Source organism: Trichosurus vulpecula, chromosome 4, assembly GCF_011100635.1.
Source record: "Trichosurus vulpecula isolate mTriVul1 chromosome 4, mTriVul1.pri, whole genome shotgun sequence".
Classification (NCBI taxonomy): Eukaryota; Metazoa; Chordata; class Mammalia; order Diprotodontia; family Phalangeridae; genus Trichosurus; species Trichosurus vulpecula.
This window is the reverse complement of record NC_050576.1, coordinates 9273339-9296500: the sequence shown is the minus strand read 5'-3', so window position 1 is coordinate 9296500 and position 23162 is coordinate 9273339. Positions and strand designations below refer to the sequence as shown.

The 23162-nt window shown below is 39.6% G+C and overlaps 1 protein-coding gene across 3 annotated transcripts in view; it reads left to right on the top strand.

The window, feature by feature from the left end:
• The window catches only part of LRRC7 (leucine rich repeat containing 7), a 442956-nt gene that overhangs the window by 382160 nt on the left and 37634 nt on the right, over positions 1-23162 (top strand). For all 3 annotated transcript variants that reach the window (XM_036753706.1, XM_036753704.1, XM_036753705.1), the window contains 2 exons: positions 4989-5210; positions 12978-13070. In XM_036753706.1, the coding sequence (XP_036609601.1) occupies positions 4989-5210; positions 12978-13070 (315 nt within the window). The remainder of the gene's footprint in view (positions 1-4988; positions 5211-12977; positions 13071-23162) is intronic.

Genomic DNA, 23162 nt, shown 5'->3' with positions numbered 1-23162 from the left:
ATTTTATGCACCAATACAATAAGAAACAAATAAAACTTTACTTCTTTTTTCAAGGACCTCATGAATTAGTAGTCCAGAAAGGACATTTCTATGACTTTCTTTCCAATCAATTGAATAATTGTCTAAATGAGGTTATTGACTCACATTGGAGCAACAGTCTGGGTTCGTGCTAGGAAGGTAGTCATTTTCAGTCGGATACAAACAGACCCCAAAGAGCAGGTGATCTCATGAGGTTGTTCCCAGTCATGTTATGGTACAATTCTATGAATGTGTGAGTCTTAATATGAATTAAAATGAATTTTTAATGTGAATAGAAAATTGACATTTGTTTGGTGACCATACTACTTAGTCTATGATTATTTTTGTATATTTTCACCTTTCTCTGCATTCCTGAAGCTATTGTGCTTGTTTTGGGATAAAAACTAGAACAGGATCCCCATGATTTGTACAGCTAGATAAACAGAAAATAATTCAGTCGAACATATTTGCTTTTGTTCTACATAATGTTTCACTGAATCAGCAGGCTGTGTTGGTGTTGTTCAGACACAAACTGTAAATTCATGATTTTAATTATTCTGGGTCATGTGTTTAAAGATGAATTATTCTTCATGGTAGCAATATGGTGATATTTTTAGTCTATTATTCAGATACAGTTATTCCCTATGACTACACTTGCCTTTAAGAAATGTAACTCAGTCCTGCAAATTTTTATTTAGCATGTCCTATTTGTATAATCCTCTTCTAGGTGCTGGAAGTACAAAGAGAAAAACTAAATCATCCTTTGCCCTTAGGGAGCTTAATTTTCCAAAAAGGAGAAACAAAATGCATACAGCTAAGTGAACTTCAGAAATACCTACTACAGTGAGAGCTTCTTGAGGGCAGGGATGGGTTTTGCCTTCCTCTGTAGCCCTAGCATTTAGTACAGCACCTGTAATTGACAGTAATTGTTTAATAAATGCTTGGTGACTAGTTGGCTTCATGGAGCAGGAGATACTATCTGAGCTCCCAGCCTTGAAGAAAGATAATGATTCTAAGAAGCGGGGAATGAGGAGATTGTATATTCTGGGCATGCAGAATGGATTGTGAAAAATCTACAAAAGTGTTTAGGGAATCCTAAAAGATAAACTATGGGATTAGCCTGAAAAGGTGCTGTTAGATTACATAACTCGACCAGGTAACCAACTGGTTACAGTGGAAATGTCATTGCGGATGCAGCATAGTAGGGCGGATTGGATGATTGGGTATCCAAAAATCCGGGGTTCAAATCCTGCCTCTCCTACTAGCTGTGTGATTGGGAAATGAGGCAATTCACTCAATCTCTCTGGGTCTCAGTTTCTTCATCTGTAAAATGAGGGGATTGTACCGTTTGGCCTCTAAGGTCCTTTCTAGCTCTAAATCTATGATGACTGTTTCATTTTATGATAAAAGAGGACAGCTCCACTAAATAATGATAAGGCAGCACAGTTACTATTACTTTGTTATCGTTGTCATTGCTGTTTAGTCATCCAGTTGTGTCTGACTTCATGGGACCCCGCGGACCAATGCACACCAATGTCATCCACAGGGTTCTAATGGCAAAGATACTGGACGGTTTTGCCATCCCCTTCTCCAGGGCATCCAGTGGATCCTTTTGTCAGGCAATCAGAGTTTAAGTGATTTGCCCAGAGTCACAAAGCTAGAAAGGGTCTGAGGCTGGATTTGAACTCAGCCCCAGCACTCTATCTGCTACACCAATCAGCTCCTCTACAAATACTTACTATTTGAAAAAAAATCAATTTCAGATTCTGAAAGTTAAATGTAAGCTGCTGCTTCTTCTTCTGTAAGATCCTTTACATATGTAGCTATCCCTTGAAAGATTTTTGTATATAAAGACTATGTGTACACATATGTATATATGTGTGCCCATATACACCCAAAGAGGGGGCAGAGAGAGAGAGAGAGCGGGAGGGAGGGAGGGAAAGAGAGAGAGAGGGAAGGAGTGGGGAGGGAGAGAGAAGGAGAGAGAGAGAGAGAGAGAGAGAGAGAGAGAGAGAGAGAGAGAACAAGAACCAAAATGGGTACAATTAGTTACATATAGTTTGGACAGCTGAAGGATATGACTTTGTCAATGCAGGTATGATGGATCATAATCTTTCCTAACTAAATAAATGATAGAAAGTTTCTATGACCTAAAATTTCATCACCTTCTAGTCAATGGGATCATGAGTCTCTGTTAGCTAGGTTAGTTTCCAAATAGCAGAAACACTTGAATAAGTTGCCATAGAAATATTTCCTCTTTAAGATAACGCAATAATTCAATAAATACGAATTGTACTTATCTAAACAAGACTATAATTTTCCTGTGACGTATTATAAAAGTGGATAAAACTTTTTCCAAGACTTTTGCTTCAGAAAAGGGAAATTAAAGTTATGATACCGTTTATTAATAACTATTTCATTTGGATTCTGTTACTTCGATGGGGCTATGATATTGGTGTTGTAAGTACCACCCCCAGTAGTACAAATCGCATCCCACTCACAGCTTTACAATGTGTCCACGCCTTCTCATCCTTGGGGATTCTTATCCATTTGTGGACAAGTCTGTGATTCCATTGGTAGTGTGAACTCCCAGGGAGGAATCTATATACCAGAAATGATAATACATTATATAGTGCTTACTATGTGCCAGGCACTATACTAAGTACTTTATAATTATCTCATTTAATCTTCATGACAACTCTGGGAGGGAGGTGCTGTTATGATCTCCATTTTACAGAGGAGGAAACTGAGGCACACAGAGATTAAGTGACTTGCTTAGAGTCACACAGCTAGTAAGTGTCTGAGTCTGGATTTGACTTCAGGTCAGCCCTGGGCCCTGCAGTCTATCCACTCTGTCACCTAACTAATGATGATCTTAAAGAGTTGCCTGGGAAAGTGATAAGTTAAGTGACTTGCCCAGGGGCATGCAGCCAGTGTTTGTCAGAAATGGGACTTGATTTGAACCCAGGAGTTCTTGACTCCAAGGTCCCATCTTCAGCCACTACACTTTGCTGCCTTTCCATATTCTATCCCATCCTCCTATAAAATCTTCAACCAGGGTGCTAAAGGTTTTCCTCTAAGTCTTTTAACAATTTCAATTGTAAAATTCCAAATGTGTTGGGAAAAAAATGCAGGACTTAGATTCAGGCAACCTGAGTTCAAATTCCACTTGATACAAGCTATGTGGTCAGGAATGTCAGCTAATCAGTTAGAGTCTTAGTTTCCTGATCTTTTATTTTTTTTAATGAGAATGATACTTTCACTGCCTGCCTCAGAGGACTGTCAGAAAAGAACTTTTCCACCTTTAAAGTATTATAGAAACGTGAGGGCTTTTTGTCATTTTGTAAAAATCTAGAGCCGTAATTTGATTGGTGTAGGGTAATAGTGCCCTTCATGCTTTTTTTCAGTTGTGCACTCCGAGGAGCAAAGAGCTTTGAGAATATCACCTCCTCCACATTTATGTTGACTTATCTATAAATTACCTGCGTGTACTACTATATTCATTATAAAACATATACTGAAGATAGATTTTTAAAGGATGAAATCATAGTTGATCCTAGAGTCACTGGGAAGCCACTAGAGTCTATTCAATGGGGTGGAGCGTACGTGATCAAATCTCAGTTTTAGAAAAATCATTTTGGCCACTATGTAGAGAATAGGTTGAAGAGAGGACAGACTTTAGACAGAAATATACACTAGAAGGCTTATCAATCATCATCTGAAAGGTAATTATGGTCTGAACTAGGGTGGCGACTATGGGTGGAGATGTGGAAGAGACGTGGGGGGGACAGAAATGGCCAGATTTGGTAACTGATTGACATGAGGGAGAGGGAGGACCCCTTATGATACTGAGATTTTGAACCTGGGGGATAGGAAGGATGGTGGTGCCCTCAACAGTCAAGGGGAAATTGAGAGAAGAAAGATAATGGAATGAATTTGCCATTTGTCACAACCCACCCACACACGTTCATCTTCTGCTACTCAATCCCAACCAAAATGAAAAGAGGGCTAAACAGAACTCTCACAAGTCCCTGCCCTGGCATGCAGAGCCCACCCTTACCCTCCCAGGAACACCTGCTGCAACCACAAGGTGAGCTGAGAGTGAGAGGGATGAATATGGTAGGGGGCTAGTGAGAGAAATTCCCCAATGGGAATTGAGCAGCACTCCTGTGGTGGTGATTAAGTTCTAACTGCCCCCAGATGCTCATCAGAGGGGAGGTTGGGAGATTACATGCAGAAGGACGTGGTACAGAAGGGGAGAGTTGGGGGATGAGGCTAGGTGTCGTGGTGGAGAGAAGCGCCAAAGCTGGTCGTAGCGGATAGGGTAGAAGATGACCTTTCTCTTCCCCAGATGTTTGATCACACCCACTTTGGAATCAAGCCACAGCCTCTCCCAAGCTCCTCAGCCAAACACACCCACCCACAGTCCTTCGCAATGCAGGGAACTCCTAGTGTGGAAATCCCCTCCACCAATGCAGATCCCCAAATCATGTGTACTTAAGCTCTAGTTACCCGGGTCACTAAGAAGATAAGGGACTGCCCAACGAGAGCCTGTAGATTTCAGGCGGTACTGGAATGAGAGTTTTTCCGACTCCAAGGCCATCCCTCTATTTACTACCCTCCCCCTGCCCCCGCCGTGTGCCTCTACGACATGAATGCTCATTTTAGGTTGCAGGAGTCAGACCCCGGGGGGGAAGAAGAGAGAGACTTTGGCATCTTGAGGCTTTTCGGGCTGAATCACGTTAATGCATGCCCTTGGATAACTGTGGATGTACTGGATCTCGTTTTCCTCCACTTTTTCATAAACTCGCGGAAGCAGGGCCACGCTCTTTGGTCATTCTTTTTCCCGGTTCTGATCCAAAGCCCGACGTTGCTAGGCTGCTTAGCTGCGGCTATTCTTCCTCCGGTTTGGACCGCGCTGGCCTGGTGGAGGGTCCCAGTACCACACTGACAGAGTCTTCTCCCCACAGGCAGGCAGCCACATCCAGACGTTGATGGGCTCACAGAGCCTCCAGCATCGGAGTCGGGAGCAGCAGCCGTACGAGGGCAATGTCAACAAGGTGACCATCCAGCAGTTTCAATCGCCATTGCCCATTCAGATCCCCTCCTCACAAGCTTCGCGGGGACCTCAGCCTGGACGGTGCTTAATTCAAACTAAAGGGCAGAGGAGTATGGACGGGTACCCAGAGCAGGTGAGCCGCCACTTTCCCAATACTCTCAGCACCCACTCAGGAGCCCATGGTTTTCCTTCTCCTTCCTGTGTGGTTCCCAACACCCTCAGCACCGACCCACAAGCCCATGGTTTTCCTTCTGCCTGTATGGATCCCCAAGTGAAATGTTGTGGAAATTAAATATGTTAATATTAATCCCATGGTGTTACTTTGGGGCCAGTGATGGCTGTTGTGAGGCAGCCCGTTACTGTGAGAAGACAGCTTGGCTTAGGACTTGGCTTGGAATCCCAGCTTTGATCCTTCCCGGCTGGGTGACCAGGGCAAGCCATTTCAACTGTCCAAGTGTCCTTCCTCAGCCATCAAAGAGAGAGGATAATATTCCCAGCATTGCTTCCTTCACAGGATGGCATGGAGAAAACAGAGTGGGAACTTTAACCTGCCGTGTAAGTGTGAGCCCCGATTAGTACCCCAGCTACAGGATGAGGCCCTTTTACCCAGAAGGCCCAATACACAGAAGGAAAAACTGAGGGCATGGGAGGACAACGCAGCCAAAGGGAAACTTCTTTAAAATTGCTTTAAAATGTGTTCATTCCAATGTTGTATGTGTGTGTGTAATACACACCAAGTGAGGCCCCAGGGCCTAACAGAGCTCTGCCCTTGAGGGATAAGAGGCCTGGAAGCCCTGGCTTCTTCTAATGCTGACTTATTCTAGGACCAGGGGCAGGTGACTGAACCTGGATATTCTTCCTGTGGCCCCAGAGGGCTCACCTCCAAGTCCTCAGGGAATCAGTCTGCATTAGTAAAGAGAGTTGCCCCACATTCATGAGATCTGCTCATGAATCTTTTTATGCAAACATATGTGAATATGTGTGCATCTATACATTCTCATCCTTGCTTCATTGCCAATACCTGAGAGGATTGGGAATCCCATCCATGTTGCCATTCCTGAGGTGCAGATCGCAGCCCATCCACACCTTCTCTCTAGGGTGATTTTGAGTCTTATCCTCCCCTCAGCACTCCCTAGAGGCTCTATCTACCCATCATGACAAAGGCTTTCTCCCCAAGTCCTCTCATCTCTCATTGGTATCACTCAAGCCTCCTCCCTGTCACCTTGCTTTAAATGAGCAGCCGACCTTCTCTTCAGGTTGTACACACATACACATGTGTACCTTACCCAAGCACACCAGTGTGCAGTATATATGTGCCTATATGTCCATACATACACATGTGCATGCTCACACATGTGTGCACACATACATTGCTATACTACACACAGGCATGCATGTGCATTGCATGTACATATATAGCTATGCCACCTTCCCCAACACATGTCAATTGCAAACCTTTTCCCCATTCTTAGGCACTGTTGAGCAGAGCACCTGGAGATTTCAATAGCTGGAAATGTACAGCAAATAACGTCCCCTTGTTTCAACAGGTAAAAAGAAGAGAGGAAAACCCTGATCACTATCTCTATTTCTATCAAAGGCACTGTGGTCCTCCAGCCATCCAGGCTCATGGCTTCAGAATCATCATGGAGTCTTCACTCCATATGTCAGATAAATTGCCAAGTCTTGTCCAGTCTTCCTCCAGAGGATTTCTCACATCTGTCCCCTTCCTTCCACCCGAATGGCCACCACCTTCAGCCAAGCCCTTATCACCTCTTATCTAGAGAATGTCAGTAGCCTCCTAGCTGGTCTCCAGTTTCTGCCTTTTCCAATCTATCCTCCATCCTGCCGCCAATGTGATATTGGGAAAGCTCATGTCTGTCCACCCTGCTCAAGACCAGGCACTTCTTATTCCTTCTAGAGTCAAGTACTAGTGGCTTTGTTCAGCATTTAAAGGCCTTTACAACCGACTCCAAGCTACCTTCCTATGCTTATTATACATTAGTCCCCTTCAGGGTGGAGTCTAACTGGCCTGCCTGATGTTCCTTGTATTCGATCCTCCATTTCTGATCCCAAGCCCCAGGCCTGGAATGTGCTCTCTTCACCTCCCCCTCTAAATCCCAGCTCTCCTTCTAAGCTCAACCTAAGTGCCACCTTTCCTGATTCCCTTAGGTATTACTGGGCATTTATTTTGTATTTGTGCTACATTTACTCATTTAACAAAACTAAGTGCTCTTGGCTTATCTCCTTCCCTTTGTATTCTGCCTTTTGTCATTCTCCAATGCAGGAAAAGCAAAAGTTGGCAACACAGCTTCTTCTTTCCTTCCCTCCCTCTCTCCTTCCCTCCCTCTCTCCCTCCTTCCTTTTTTCCTTCCTTCCCTCCTTCCTTCCTTCCTTCCTTCCCTCCTTCCTTCCTTCCTTCCTCCCTCCGTCCTTCCTTCCTTCCTTCTCTCCTTCCTTCTTCCTTCCCTCCGTCCTTCCTTCCCTCTCTCCCTCCTTCCTTTTTTCCTTCCTTCCCTCCTTCCTTCCTTCCTTCCCTCCTTCCTTCCTTCTCTCCCTCCTTCCTTCCTTCTCTCCCCTCCCTCTGTCCACATAGGCAATCATACCCTTACCTGCAGGTACTCTGCTCAAAGGAATATACATTTTTATCTCTGGCTAGATTCTTTTTTAAGGACCATGCCCTAAACCCAAATCGCTCTGGCTCTCATTGATTGGCCAACAATAGATCCCAGCCTAAACCTCACTTGGTCATTCTTTGGGTTCTGATGGCTCAGAGTGAGTATACATAGCAATTGTTTCTGTTTTGGCCAGAAACCCTGAGGGTCTTCCTCTCCCAGAATGATATTTTTTTAAACTAAGTGTAAGAGGCTGTTCTTTGCTTCATTTATTACCTATCCTTAATCACTGAATGGACATTGCCTCAAACAAAATGAGACTTGGGAAAGACCTTAGTTTAAAAAGGCCAAGGTCTCCCACTGCATCGGGCCATCTTCAGTGGTCCTGATCAATATCTCGCCACTGAACCCAGATCACTTTGGAGGAGAAAGTGAGGCCAAGGACTTTGCACAGCCTTCCCTCACTTAAAGTCAATTCACTTTCAAGTCAAGTTACTCCCTTCCTGATGTCCATTTCAAGAACAAAGCCAACACCAACAACCAGCCTTTTGTCCTTCTCCAAGGCAGCGAAAGCAGAAGTAAAATTAACTCCACCTCTCTATTGTCCCATATCTCCCGCCCATTTGCTCCAGTCAGCACCTAATCACTCCTTTTGGAGCTCATCTTTCCTTCAAGGTAGCTTTTTTTTCAAGCCTCTTTGTTGTTCCGAGCATTCCTTTAAGGACCATGTGATGCATTTGTAATTATAAACCATGACCTGTCCCTGATGCTTTCTTGTCCCCAAGTCTTTTCAAAGTTTACATCCCTTGAAGTGTTTTCTGTACAGCCAGGCTGGTTTCTCCTTTTCTCTCCCCCAGCCACTGGTTCCTCCTTACCTTTCCGCTAAAGCTTAGGACACACCTTTGGAGGTATCCCAAGAAATTCACTCCCCAGGATCAAAGAAGGAAAGCATGAGAAGTGAAAGACAAGGATGGCAAACCGATGAAAGTAGGAAGGGAAAGAAGTTATAGTTAAATTTCCCCAAACCATCGCTAGTCTCCTACTGCTGTAAGTCACGTGAAGGCTGTTACTAAACCAATGCCAACGGCATAAAGGTTCACCTGGAAATACACTCTCACCATTCTGATTGTTATTCTCCATAATTTAGAATGCTTTTGAATAGTCTCTCCTCACTAAGATGCAGATGGTCCAAGCAGGGAGGTGGCCTAGTGGATAGAGTGCCAGATTCAGAGGCATCGTTCTCGGGTTCAAATCCTGTCTCCTCCCATGAGAAAATCACCTAACCTTAACTCAAGTTTCTTTAGCTTTAAACTGAAAATAATCATAGTTAATAATACCTTTTCCACCAGGAAGTTGTTAGGATCCAAGAAGATAAAGCAATTTGCAAACAGTAAAGTACTATATAAATATTAAATATTTTTTAAGTAAGCGTACTTTAAAAAAAAAAACATGTACTTTGTAAATGCAATTTTGAATATTTCTAAATGCTTTCCTCTGAAAACTCAAATCCCTAGAAATGACATAGGGAACAAAGAAGAATTTATCAGAAGGCATATAGAAGGTATTAGCAAGAAAGGAGTTTTAAAATATTTAAAAGAAAATCATTAACATGTTCAGCTTGGAGCTAGAAATGAGGTATAGCAACTTAAAAGTCAAAGACCGATAAAATATTTGAAATGTTTTATGTGGGTTCCAAGCATCTAAAAGTCAACACTCCATCTTCACAAGGCCCATTAAAAGGAAATGGATGTCTCAAGACCATGAAAAAGGGCAAGGCCTCTAGCTCATAAAGAATATTGTCACAAAACACTGCTAAGTGGTAAGGAGCAACACAGCAACAGCCCCATGCCCTAGTGATTTGCAAAAAGCCAAGAAACACCATCAAGCTAGAACACTAGAAAAAGTAACAGATTTTTTAAAATGTCTTTTAAAATAAAAATTTGAAATTCAACCTTTTTAAAGAAGTTAATAATTATTAGTGTATTGTAAATAAAATCTAATTAGTAATGACAAGACAATACACTGAATAAGAAGACAGGAAACCTGTGTCTAAGCTCCAACTTCACTAAACCATGTGACCTTGGAAAAGTCACTTAACTTTTAAGGGACAGGGTTTCCCTACCTGTGAAAGGAGTCTCAAAATACCTACTTTGCACATCACACAGGATCTTTGTAAGAATCAAATGAGCTAATGGATGCAAAATTTATTTAAAAACAAAACACATGGCCTAGTACAGGGGTTCTCAACCTTTTTAAAAAATTTTTTGAGTCACATACCCCTTTAGCACTTTGGTGAATGTGTATGTACATACATGTATTATATATATATACATATATATAATTCGCAAGTATTCTCTTTTCTCATTACTTTCCACTGAAGAATTAAAACAAAAATAAAAATAAACCCCCATAGCAAATGTCCAAAGATGTATATCTCATTTGCATTCCAGGTCTCATACCTTTCCAGCAAGGGGTGGGGAACAGGTTTCATCTTCAGCATAAACCTCTTCTCACAATAATGTTTTAAATGAGTAATTACAAAGGAAGCCATTTCATATTGAAATATACTTATCAAAGTAGATTTTTTAGATGAGCTCATGGACCCTAGGTTAAGACTCTGGCCCAGGATAAGATGCAAGAATCAGGAAAGCTTGAGTTTGTATACCACTTTCTACACTTAACTGTTCATACCAACTTGGACAATACACTGAACCCATCAGAGCCTCAGTTTCTTTGCCTATAAAATGGGAATAAAATCTCACAACATTGTCATGAGACTTAAATACCCACCAGTCTTCCCCACTTCATATATACCAAATACCTAAACTAGGAGTTCTTAACCCAGGGTCCATGAACTTGGGTTTTTTTTAATATATATTTTGATAACTGTATTTCAACGTAATTGATTTTCTTTATCATTCTGTGTGTTTCATTTTATGTATTAAAAACATTATTCTGAAAAAGGTTCCAAGAAGCAGGTGCTGTGGAGAACTCAGAGCTTGGTCAGACATTGAAGGTGCCAAAGTCACCCACTGCATCCTGGACCATGGGCAGTTGTCCTGACTTTTGTCCTGCCACTAGACTTCACTGACTGGAAGACAGAGTGAGGCTGATGACTTTGTGCAACTGTGCCTCACTGAAATCCAATTCACTCGCAAGACAAGACATTGCCCTGTGATGTCCTTAGTCCTCTTCAGAAACAAAGGATGAGCAACACATATACACACAGACATATATATGAAGCCCATCTCACACACACACACACACACACACACACACACACACACAGGATTTGGACTAGCTTTCCTCTAAGGTCCACTCTAAGGCTAATCACTTCGATGGCCTGCATTCAAAACCAACTTCTGGCGTCTACTAGCTTCAAATCTCCATCCTTGCAGACAATTTTTACAAATTCTAAGTTACAAGTCTACAGGAATAGAGGTTGCTTCCTTATCATAGCTCCCTATGCCAACAAAATCACAGATCTAGACAGTAACAATCACATGACATGATTCTTCAACTTAATATTTGAAATAAATGAAGTTCTGGTTTTCCTTGGGATGTAAATACTCCCTAAACCTTGAAAGAAGAATGAAAGCGGATCTAAGGGGACAAATCCAGCTGCTTTTCCTATAAGGAAACTCTATTACCTATCTCTGTATGGAATATTTCTTTTTGGGACTGCTATCCAAAAGAGCCCACAAACCTTTCACAGGTTCCAACATGTAATAGAAGATTCTCCAACAATGAATAAATAACCCAAATTTCAAGTAATTGGAAATGCTTGCACATAGAGAAGAGACAAAGGTTAACTATACTAATCATACCAATATTTTTTATTTTCTACTTAATAAAAAAGTGACAGCTAACCTATGACAAAGAGCTAAAAAAAATCTTTCCACTTACTTCTGACTAATAATACATTTTAATCATTCATCCGTACCAAAATACAGAAAAAAAAGGACAAATTTGTCATAATCTGCAGTTTTAAACACCTGCTGATAACTCACTTTGAAAAGCAGAGCTTCATTAGCTAGAAAGTGGTTGTTAAAGACATCCTAAAAGTCAAAACATGGTGCTTTGCTTAGGGTGGATGGTTGTTCATCCTCAGCCTGAAATCTATACTTGGAAACCATTCACTAATGACTGTGCAATAAAGACTTTATCAGTGGGAAATTCTTCACCTCCAAGTTGTAAGCGAACTATTTATGGAACAAATAGGACACTTAACATTGATAAATATGGAAGTAGGTTTATTTCTTTAATGTCCTAAGACATTATTGATTTCCATTGTATAAAGCATATTCTTGGGATAGGGGTCAAAGCCAGAACATATGCTTTGCTGGAATAGATTCTGAGACCTTGACCAACACCCCCTCCCCCATAGCAATTAGCCATGGTACCAGGACGTTAGCAGAGGCCATGCCATTCTCCAGTGGAGCTGGATTTGATGGGCAATGACATGGATTGATTCCATGTCATCTACAACCATTCAGATTGCCACCTGTCCTGGAAGACTCTTGTCCATGGCCTCACCCAAGTTCATCACAGAAGGTCCCCCACACATGACATTGGGTGGTTCCCCATGGAGGATTCTGGCTGCCTACAAGTCATCCCCAGCCCCTCTTCTCTTCCTCGATGATCTCTTTTACTCAAGTTCTTCATCAAAATTCCTCATTTGTTTCATGTTGCAACCTGCTTATGTTGCCGCTGTATAAAATTCATTTTTAATTCTTCAGAAGCTAGTGTATTCCATGTTTTTCTGCTTATAGCCATATCCGTAAAGTGTTGCTATTAAGAATAAGGACTTCTGAGCTTGGGTGTTTAAAGAGCTTGGCAATCTCCTAAAGGCAATGAAGGCCACTCTCTTCCCCCTATTCATCACTCATTGACTATCTCTATGCTTTGTCCTAGACTCAGATAGTGATGAACAAGTACTACGAACTGTACATCCAAACATGTTGAAACCTAGACAATAGATATTCATCCACTTGGTCTTTTCTGTGTGAATGCTCTGAATCTGATAACTGCATTTTAATTTTAACTAACTGCTGATAGCAGGCAGTGTCTTCTGACTGACTCACTGTATAAATATCTTCAACCTAATTTAGACCCAAACTGAAGTAAGTAGAAAAGCCTAATATTTTCTAAATGTTCCTGCTCTATATCTATTGGGAATGAATTCAATGTTACATGAAGAATTTTTAATATGTAGAAAGGGGGATTGCAATGATTTGAAAAGACTATGTTTTACATATTTTATTACCTTCTCATATCTTTTAACTTAGTTTTGTGTGAGAATAGAAAAGAATCCTGGCCTTGGATTTAGTATCAGTGGTGGAATTAGTGGACAAGGAAATCCATTCAAACCTTCTGACAAGGTAAGAAATCAATTTTTCATTGACCATTAATGACAAACCTTCCCTCTGGTGTATGTTAATTGGAACCTCTTTAAAAAGGCATTTTATCCTTTTTAATAAAGTATGCAACTTTGAAACAAGTTATACATTTGTTCATCAGTAAGATAAAACTGCATTATGTTGCTTTCATATATGCTGGCATTAATGTAACAAAAACAGATTTGAACATAACAATTGTAGGAAATAGATCTCACAAAAATCTTATCTCTCCTATATAACTAGATTGGTTTTGTTTTTAAGAAAACTGCACTGACAGTTTCCAGCTCACAAAGGATTGGGTTGCAGAAGCTAGTAAGCAAATTGTTTAGAATTTGAAATACGTTTTCTCATAGAAACAATGTTATACAATGAGATTCAGTTCCAGTAATACCCGTAATATACCAGAAGTATGAAGACACCATCATCAATAGCAAGGTTCCTAAGGGACGATGCATTTAGATGTCCACCTTGGGATGCCAGGAACACATTTCTCCCCTACTGTGAACCCAAGAACCAGCTCTCTTCGCCTTCTCCCCTCACCTGCCTGCTGAGCAATGAACACAAGGATTCTTTGAGCCAATAGCAATAAACTCCTGAAGTCCCATCACAGTAGGGAATGAATGAGTTGAGAAGTGAAACTGAGGATGGAGAGGAGTTTAGTGAGGACTCTAAGGTGAAAAGCAGAATGAAATGGAGATAAAAAGAGATGATCTGGGACCAGAAATGGGCAGGGCTGATAAGCGTTAAGTGGTAGGAATGGCATTTAGTAATTCCTTTTCACTCTTCCCCTCTCTTTTAAGGGCATCCTTAAAGACATTCCCTTCAACCTCAGACTTATAAGGGAAGCATATAAGTAGAGTGATAACTAAGGAGAGACAACTTGAGCTTTGTCTCAGGGTGCTGAAATTTAGGGAGTGCTGATAGCACTTGAACTCCAGCATTTAGAAACAACTGAGCTTAACCAATAGCAAGAATAATAGCTTAAAATTAGAAGCTACCAGATTATTTTCCCCACATACACCCACATCATAATTTTTGACCAGGTGATCTGTCCCTGCCCTTCCCAATCCTCGGCAGCCTCCTCATTGGCAGTCTTATATAATAGTGTTTCTTCTCTCCATGGGGCCTTGTATCCCAGGGACTCCTCTCTACTGCCTCCTGAATTTGTCTTAGTTGTTTTGAGATTGTTAGCCCAAGTGTATTTCAGGTCCATTGGCACAAGTGGGAAAATAGCAATTTCATGTGTAATCCAAGCAATAGTTGTAGATTATTTACAAATACGCACCAGTCACAAAAGTTGTTGCTAGCTCCACTTAAAAATACGTTTGAAGATGTCATGTATTTAAGGCACTTTAAGGTCCTTACCCTCTGGGGCTGTGATTACAGAAAGAAGGAAGTCATCGTTGTATTTTTAGCAAATTGGTATCAATGTAGAATTTTAAAATTCAGAGTTGTCAGAAACAACAACGACAGAAAAAGGACTGTGGTTCTTTTTAATTGTTTTGATCATGGCAACATGCAATCTCCCTCACCATCACACCGCCCCCCACCCCTTCTGTCACAGCCCGGCACAACTTCTTATCTCTCTACTGAGATTTCTATCTTAGTCCCAGTCATGGTGAGAAACCAATCCTTATGGAAATATGAATCATTAGGAAAATATGTACAAAATTCAAGAAAATGTTATTGATTCTTTACTCTTTCTGAGCAGCATAGACATCCTGTCACTTTCTTTTTCTTCTCTCTTCTTTTCTTTAAAATAGAGAGATGAAAAGGTGCTTGATGTTCTCAGTTTGATTGGAAAACTTTCTACTCAGAATGAACAAAAGACCTGATGGAAAAGATGTTTGTGAATGCTAGTGTGGTTCCACTTTATTATTATTTCAATTACAAAGTCCAATATATCTGAGGGCTTCTAATATTACCCAAAAAATTACCCTATATTCCTTCCTCAGTGATAAATATAAGCATTTTTACAAATATTACATAATTACATATTTACAATTTCTCTAAACTTCTAAAGAGACCACTTATTTCTTATAATTTATTTTGATTAAATGTCATGACATCGAATTGCATTTCCATATGACCATGGGGAAAAAACACTCCCTAAGAAGCAATGGAGCCCTTTGCAAATGTAGGTATATACTTCTAGTATTGCCAAATTGAAGTGAAAGTTCCCAATTTACATAAAATAATTAGGAATTCTCCTATTTGCCACTTTTGGACTGAACATAATCATGTCATCATTGTGCCACTATTGATGGCAATGGAATAATGGAAGAGGCCAAATGGTGCCATTTCAGTGATGGGCATCTATGGAGGAAGGGCTTCATCTCTGGAAAGGTCAGTTGGGGCATATGGCCCAACTTTTCTACTTTACTACAGGTTTAGAATATGGTCCTAGGACTATGTTTACTGAACCAGAGAAACAAGTAGGAAAATGGAAAATGTAGTCAATTATTTCTTTTGTCTACACAAGACTGAAAAAAACTATTTGAATTCTTTTTTTTCCCCTGATTTTGTTTTCCTAAAATGACAAGATAGTTAATAGTAGGCACAGCTGAATCTACAGTGTATTATACATGGGAGTATCAGGAAAAGATGAAAAGAATGATAGGTTTAAGTTTATCACATAAAATTCATGTTGACTCAAAGTATGAAACTTTAATCTGGTCTATGCTTCTTTCTCTTTATGGAATGAATTAATTTAGAAACTTGCCATATTCAACTTATTTACTGAAAACAGATAATGTCTTTTGTTACTAAAGAACTTTATAAAATTACCTTTAAAAATAGAAGTATCCAGAGATTTTTGATCATCTGACATATATGGTGACACTCATTGGAGGATTTTGCATCCTAAAATGATCAGTTGCTCTCCTCCATGTATGTAAGTTGTGTTTGCATGAACAAATTTAGCATCCTAACAAATAGAGAAAAGAAGACAGCACACCAAACCCTGATTTTTAAAATTATGAAAGTTTGATAAGGGAAAAAGTCTGAAGTATTAATAAAAGTTGTTGAGAATGTGGGACTTGACTATTTAGTCTGGCATCTCTGAGAAGTCTAGGACTTCTTCAGTCCTGAAGAACTTCAGATGTTGAGTAGTCCTACCATAGACCTCAATTTCAATTCATCTTCTGGACTATGGGCAAGCCAAAGCAAATTAGAGTTCCCAGGCTACTTGAAGCCAGACCACTAAGAGTTTATTATAACTGTTGACTGGTCTAATCCAATAAGATTTAAGAAACAGAGCACCATTCCCCTTGAGGTTGATCCAACAGTATTTACTTCATTATTAGATTACATATCAAATAGCTCTGGTTTGGTTGCTATGGGTACTCCCATTACTGAATCAGATCACAATTTCATCTGTTCAGTTTGAGAGGCTCTCCAAGACCTTGTGTAGCAAACTACCATTTAATTTGCTTATCTTTAAATATTCGTGCAACAGTGCTTTAAAATTGCTGACTGCAAAGAGTTTGCCGGTACACAATTTCCATTGGTTACTATTAAAAATGTTGATGAGTAATACACATGAAAATCTCTTCATTATATTTATCAATGATAGGATCATACTGTATCAATTCCATAAGGTAATCTATGACCTTTTTTTATTGATGGAAAAAATTTCTAATGGTGGATACTAGAAATTCATCACTGAAGGAATAAGCTCCCTCATCACTCCATTTTAGGAAAGGAAGAGTGAATCACAAAGTTGTAGGTAGGAAAGGGAATGAAGAAGGATTCTGGACCTCATTCTCTCCAAAGCACAGAACAACAACTACGACAAATCCTACTAAGGAAGAATCTGGTTTCACAGCCACAGCAAAATGAACCCCACCACCATGAAATCGACACACCTACTCATTCCAAAAGGACTTTTTCAGCAGGATGCTGAACGTTAGAGGGAAACCTAATTTTTTCTCCATGAAGTTTATACAGGCAATCTCCATGTTTAGCAATGGTACAGAAAATTGGACAGTCATCGACAATGACAATCTGAGTATATGCGCTGAGACTGAAGAAATCTCCTCATGCTTCCCATGGAGAGGCCCTAAGATACTATTAGAAGCCTGGCCTAGAGACAAAGTCACCAGCAACAGAAAGGAAATCTCAAACGTGATTATTATGAACGTTGATTTTCAATCCATCCTAAGTGATTATTATGGTCTCTCCAACTCATCTTCCTCTCCAATAGAGACTCATTAGGGTATCATAAAGATAGAAAAAAAAGATTTCTTGAGAAAGCTTGAAGACATTTAATTTTGGTAAAGATTGTTTCAAATGAAAATGTATAGTGTGTGGGGGGGTGTGGGTGTGTACAGGTTTTTTCAAAAGAGAAGAGTCTATAAGCACAGCATCACAGCATTCCTTGGAACCTGTGGATTGCAAATACTTAGGAGGGTATTTTAGAAAATTATGAAATGCATCTGAAGTATTTTTCAGGCTTACTGAGCACAGTAACATTGTTCAATTTAAAAATAGAATAGTTTGTGAATAGCATTTTCTTATTAAAAATGTGTATTCTGTATATCTTTGTTCTATCATGTGTCCGTGACAATCATATCACAGAGCAGAATAATACTTAGCAAGGAAGAAGTTTTGTTATTCACCAGAAGATGGATGGGCAAATCTCCGAAGTTTGGGCGGTCCAAGACTTTTGTGAAACCTCCAAAATAGGGCTTCTTAAGCTGGGATCTAGGAACTTGCTTTATTAATATTTATACATATAGTTACATATACATATATACCTATATAGAGACATATATGAAGATAACTATTTCACTGTAATTATTTTCCTTTGAAATCTTCTGTATTTCATTTTATGCATTTGAAAAGCTGATTCTGAGGAGCCCAGAGGCTTCACCAGGCTGATGTGCCGAGGGACCCATGGCACAGAGAAGGTTGAAGAAACCCTTCTCTCAAGGATGTTGTTGACTAAATTCTGCCATGGAAAAATCAGTTGAACAGCAACCATAAAGGTCAGCCTGGCTTCTCCCATCCTTTACCCTCACAGGTAGGACTACTTAGCTCCCACTTGACAGACTTCTGCCAAGAGACAAATGATCCAGGAAGATCCAGGCTGAGAGCCCTAGAATTCAGATGGATGTTTGGTAACTTAGGAAAGTGTGGACACAGGCACAGGACAACATGAGGAGCAATCTGTTTCTGGGAGGCCTAAGAGTGGGCAGGCAGGCAGAAGATGTGCTGACATGGGCCTTTAGAGTTGCAGGGTGTAGGCAGAGGTCTAAACAGGTCAGTGGTCAGCAATAGGGAGCTCTTCTGTGCCAGGCCCTAAGAGGACATTGGTCCCTGATAGGTATGTAATATGGTGGCAGAAGTACTGGACTGAGAGTAGAAGGCTTGAGTTCTAGTCTTGACACTGACAATTACTGACTGTATTAACCTGGATAAGTCACAAATGACTGTTGGACTGGACATCAGGAGAAGCCTGGTTCAATTTCCATCTCTGACTCTTACTAACTGTATGATTTTGGGCAAATCGCTTCAACTCTCTGAGCCTCAGTTTCCTCAAGATTTCCTCAAGATAATAGTACCTTTTCTGCCTCCCTCACAGGGTGGGAGCAAGTATCAAATGAGACCATGTCTTTAAAATATTTTGCAAACCTTAAAATCTCCCTTAAATGTCAGATATTATTATTATGGAAAATAGTTTTGCCCTTCTAATGGCAAGCAATTTATACTTGAGCCAGAAGCAGAAGTTAAAACTAATGTTAGCTCTTTTTGTGGTGGCAAAGATTTGGAAATTGAAGGAATGTCCATCAATTGGGACATGGCTGAACAAATTGTGGTATATGAATGTAATGGAATACTATCGTACTGTAAGAAATGAGCAAGCCAACTTCAGAAAAACCTGGAAAGACTTAGATGAACTGATGCTGAGTGAAGTGAGCAGAACCAGGAGAATACTGTACACAGTAACAGCCACATTGCATGATGACTGACTTTGATGGACTTAGCTCTTCTCAGCCATGCAAGGATCTAAGACAACTCCAAAAGACTTCCAATGGAAAAGGCCATTCACATCCAAAGAAAGAATTTTGGAGTCTGAATGCAGATGGAAGCAGACTATTTACTCTCCTTTTCTTTTGTTGTTTTGTTTTGTTTCTTCTTCCTCATGGTTCCCCCCATTAGTTTAATTCTCCTTTACATCATGACTAATGTGAAAATATATTTAATATGAAGGTATAAGTAGAGCCTATATCAGATTGCACGCTGTCTTGGGGAGGGGGGAGGAGAAGAAGGGGGAGAAAATTTAAAACTTTAAATCTTATAGAAGTCAATGTTGAAAACTAAAAATAAATAATTCTATAAATAAAAACAACTATTGCTAAAGGACGTCGCTGTTTACAAGATTAGATACTAATTACAAGGTAAGGAAGAGCTTGGAATAAGTTCCTTCATAAGGCAGAAAGGTTATTCAGAAGAGAATCCCATAGGACCAGAGATGATTATAGCTGACGTTTGCCAGAGCTGACGATGTGCCCGGCGCTGTGCTAAGCGCTTGACCAGTATTCTCTCATTTGATCCTCACAGCGGCCCTAGGAGGTAGGAACTGTCATTATTATTCTCATTTTACAGATGAAAAGACTGAGGCAAGCAAGGTTTAAGAGACTTGTCCAGGGTCACAGAGCTAGTGTCTGAGATCGAATCCAATCTCAGGTCTCCCTGACTCCAGGCCAAGCACTCTGTGTGCTATGGCACCACTGAGCTGCCCAGTGATGATCAGAAATGGAAGATGTGGATGTGTTCTACATCTTTCTACTTTTCTTTCACAATATTCAAGGAAACAGGCAAGCATCATTCTATCTGAGAGAGTTGGCTAAGAAAAGGCAAGTTAAGGTGTCCCAAAGAGCCTTGCTGGGCCCCTAGACCCCCAATAGCTGAGCTGGAGGAAGGCTGCCAGCCATTAAAGCCAATTGCCTGGAAGAGCTTTTGATGTCAAGTTTTCCCAAAGTCTCAGAGCCATCCTAGTAAAGGTTAGACTCCCTCTTAAGAATTTCAGGGTGAGTTAGAAAGAATTCTAGTCAAACTTGGAGATGAAACTGTGATTTAATTCATCAATGATTAATAAGCTTTTCATTTATAAAAAATACCAATTATGTCAAAGATGTTTATTTAAATCTCGTTATAAAAATATTACATTTTAAATGATTTTAAAATGTTACTATGCTTCATTTTGGTAAAGAGTACTAGCTTCATTTGGCTTTAATGAATAATTGAGCAGAAGAGTACCATAATTCCCCTCTCAGTTAATTCTGCCTACATCTAGATCCTGGCTCTTCACACTGTATCACTATAACCAAGATACCACCATTCACTTGCTTCAAAGGAAGGAGGAAATAGACCCTTGGATTCTGCCCATAAATATTTGAGTTTTAACAGAAATAGGAAGCATGACTTTAGATTCCCCTCTCCATTAAGAGAACATCTTTTTCTGCCGATTAAAAAGAACTTTTCCTTTTATTAAATTGTTAATGATAACTGTTGTTTTTACCTCACTATATTTCCCAATACAGCCATTGCCCCATGATCTTCCTTAGAATAATTTTTTAAAAAGAAGGATCCTTCCTCCCACCCCCACCCACAATCTAGCACATCTAATCACCATCTCAGACATATGCCATATTGCATACCAATAGTCTACAACCTCTGCAGAGAAGGGAAGAAGGTGGATTCTCATATCTCTTCTCTGGTGCCAAGCTTGGTTATTATAATTTCTTTCTTAGAATAGATTTTATTGATATTTTTTGTTTTTATGTCACTTCAATTTCCTCTTAATTTCTCCCTCTAGCCTCTCCCAGACAGGCTATATATTTTTAAAAGTTAAAAAACAAGGAAAGAGAAAAAATAGTAAAATCAATCAACACTTTGAAACTAATTTGAATGTTATATGCAGTGTTCCACATCCACATGCAAAAGAGCAGGGGGTGAGGGAATTGTCTTCTCTATCTGTTCTTTGGGGTCAAGCATATTCTTCATCATTTCACAGCACTCCTTTTTTGCAATTTTTTAACATTTTTATTCAGTTTTGAGTTCCAAACTCTATCCCTCCCTCCTTTACTCCCTTCTCCCCTTCCTGAGATGACAAGCAAAGAAATATGGATTACATGTGAATTATGTAAAACATTGCTGTATTAGTCATTTTGTACAAGAAGAATCAAACAAAAGAAAAAAATGAAAGCAAGAAAGTGAAAAAAGCATGCTTCCATCTCTATTTAATCAATATCAGTTCCTTTCTCTGGAGGCAGATAGTATACTTCATCATTAGTCCTTTGACATTGTCTTGGATTATTGTATTGCTGAGAATAGCTAAGTCATTCACAGTTCTACATCTAACAATGTTGCTATTACTGTGTACAATGTTCTCCTGGTTCTGTTCACTTCACTATGCATCAGTTCTCATTAGTCTTTCCAGAGTTTTCTGAAATTATCCTGTTTGACATTTCTTACAGCACAATAATATTCCATTATAGTCATATACCACAACTTGTTTAGCTACTTCCCAATTGATGGGTATCTCTTTGATTTCCAATTCTTAGCCACTGAAGAAAGAGCTGCTATAAATATTTTTGTACATATAGGTCCTTTTCCCTTTTTTATATCTTTGGGATATAGACCAAGCAGTGGTATTGCTAGATCAAAAGGTATGCACAGTTTTATAGCCCTTTCCAAATTGCTGTCCACCAAGAGCTCATTAGTGTCCCAGTTTTCCCACATCCCCTCCAACATTTATCATTTTCCTTTTTTTGTCATTTTAGCTAATCTGATAGGTGGGAGGTGGTACCTCAGACTTGTTTTAATTTGAATTTCTCTAATCAATAGTGATTTAAGCAGAGCTTCTTAAACTTTTTCCACTTGCAACCCCTTTAGCACTTCTTAAACTGTGGGTCATGATATTGGGTTGTAACCCACAGTTTAAGAAGCACTGATTTTTTTCATATGTCTATAGATAGTTTTGATTTCTTTGTCTGAAAACTTCCTGCTCATATCCTTTGATCATTTATCAATTGAGTATTGCCTTGCATTTTTATAAATTTGACTCAGTTCTCTATATATTTGAGACATGAGGCCTTTACAGAGATACTTATTGCAAAAAAAACATTTCCCAGTTTTCTGCTTTCCTTATAATTTTGGTTGCATTAGTTTTGTTTGTTCAAAAACTTTTTAATTTTATATAATCAAAATTATCTATTTTACATTTTGTAATGCTCTCTGTATCTTCTTTGTTACTAAATTCTTCCCTTATCCATAAACCTGACAAATTAACTACACCATGCTTTCTTAATTTGCCTGTGGTATCACCCTTTGTGTGTAAATCATGTATCTATTTTGAACCTTATCTTGGTATACTGTGTGAGATGTTGGTCTATACCCAGTTTTCCAGTTTTCCCAGTAGTTTTTGGCCAAATAATGAATTTTTGTTCCAAAGACTTGGATCCTTGGGTTTATCATATATTAGATTACTATGGTCATTTACTGTAATGTAATTTGTGCTTAATTTATTCCACTGATCCATCACTCTATTTCTTTTTTTCTGATGATTTTTTTATTTATTTAATATAATATATTTAGTTTTCAGCATTGATTTTCACAAGAGTTTGAATTACAAATTTTCTCCCCATTTCTACCCTCCCCCCCACTCCAAGATGGCGTATATTCTGATTGCCCTGTTCCCCAGTCAGCCCTCCCTTCTGTCACCCCACTCCCCTCCCATCCCCTTTTCCTTTCCTTTCCTGTAGGACAAGATAAATTTCTATGCCCCATTGCCTGTGTATCTTATTTTTTAGTTGCATGCAAAAACTTTTTTTTTGTTTTTGAACATCTGTTTTTAAAACTTTGAGTTCCAAATTCTCTCCCCTCTTGCCTCCCCACCCACCCTCCCTAAGAAGTCAAGCAATTCAACATAGGCCACTTGTGTATCATTATGTATAACCTTTCCACAATACTCATGTTGTGAAAGACTAACTATATTTTGCTCCTTCCTAACCTATCCCCCTTTATTGAATTTTCTCCCTTGACCCTGTCCCCTTTCAAAAGTGTTTG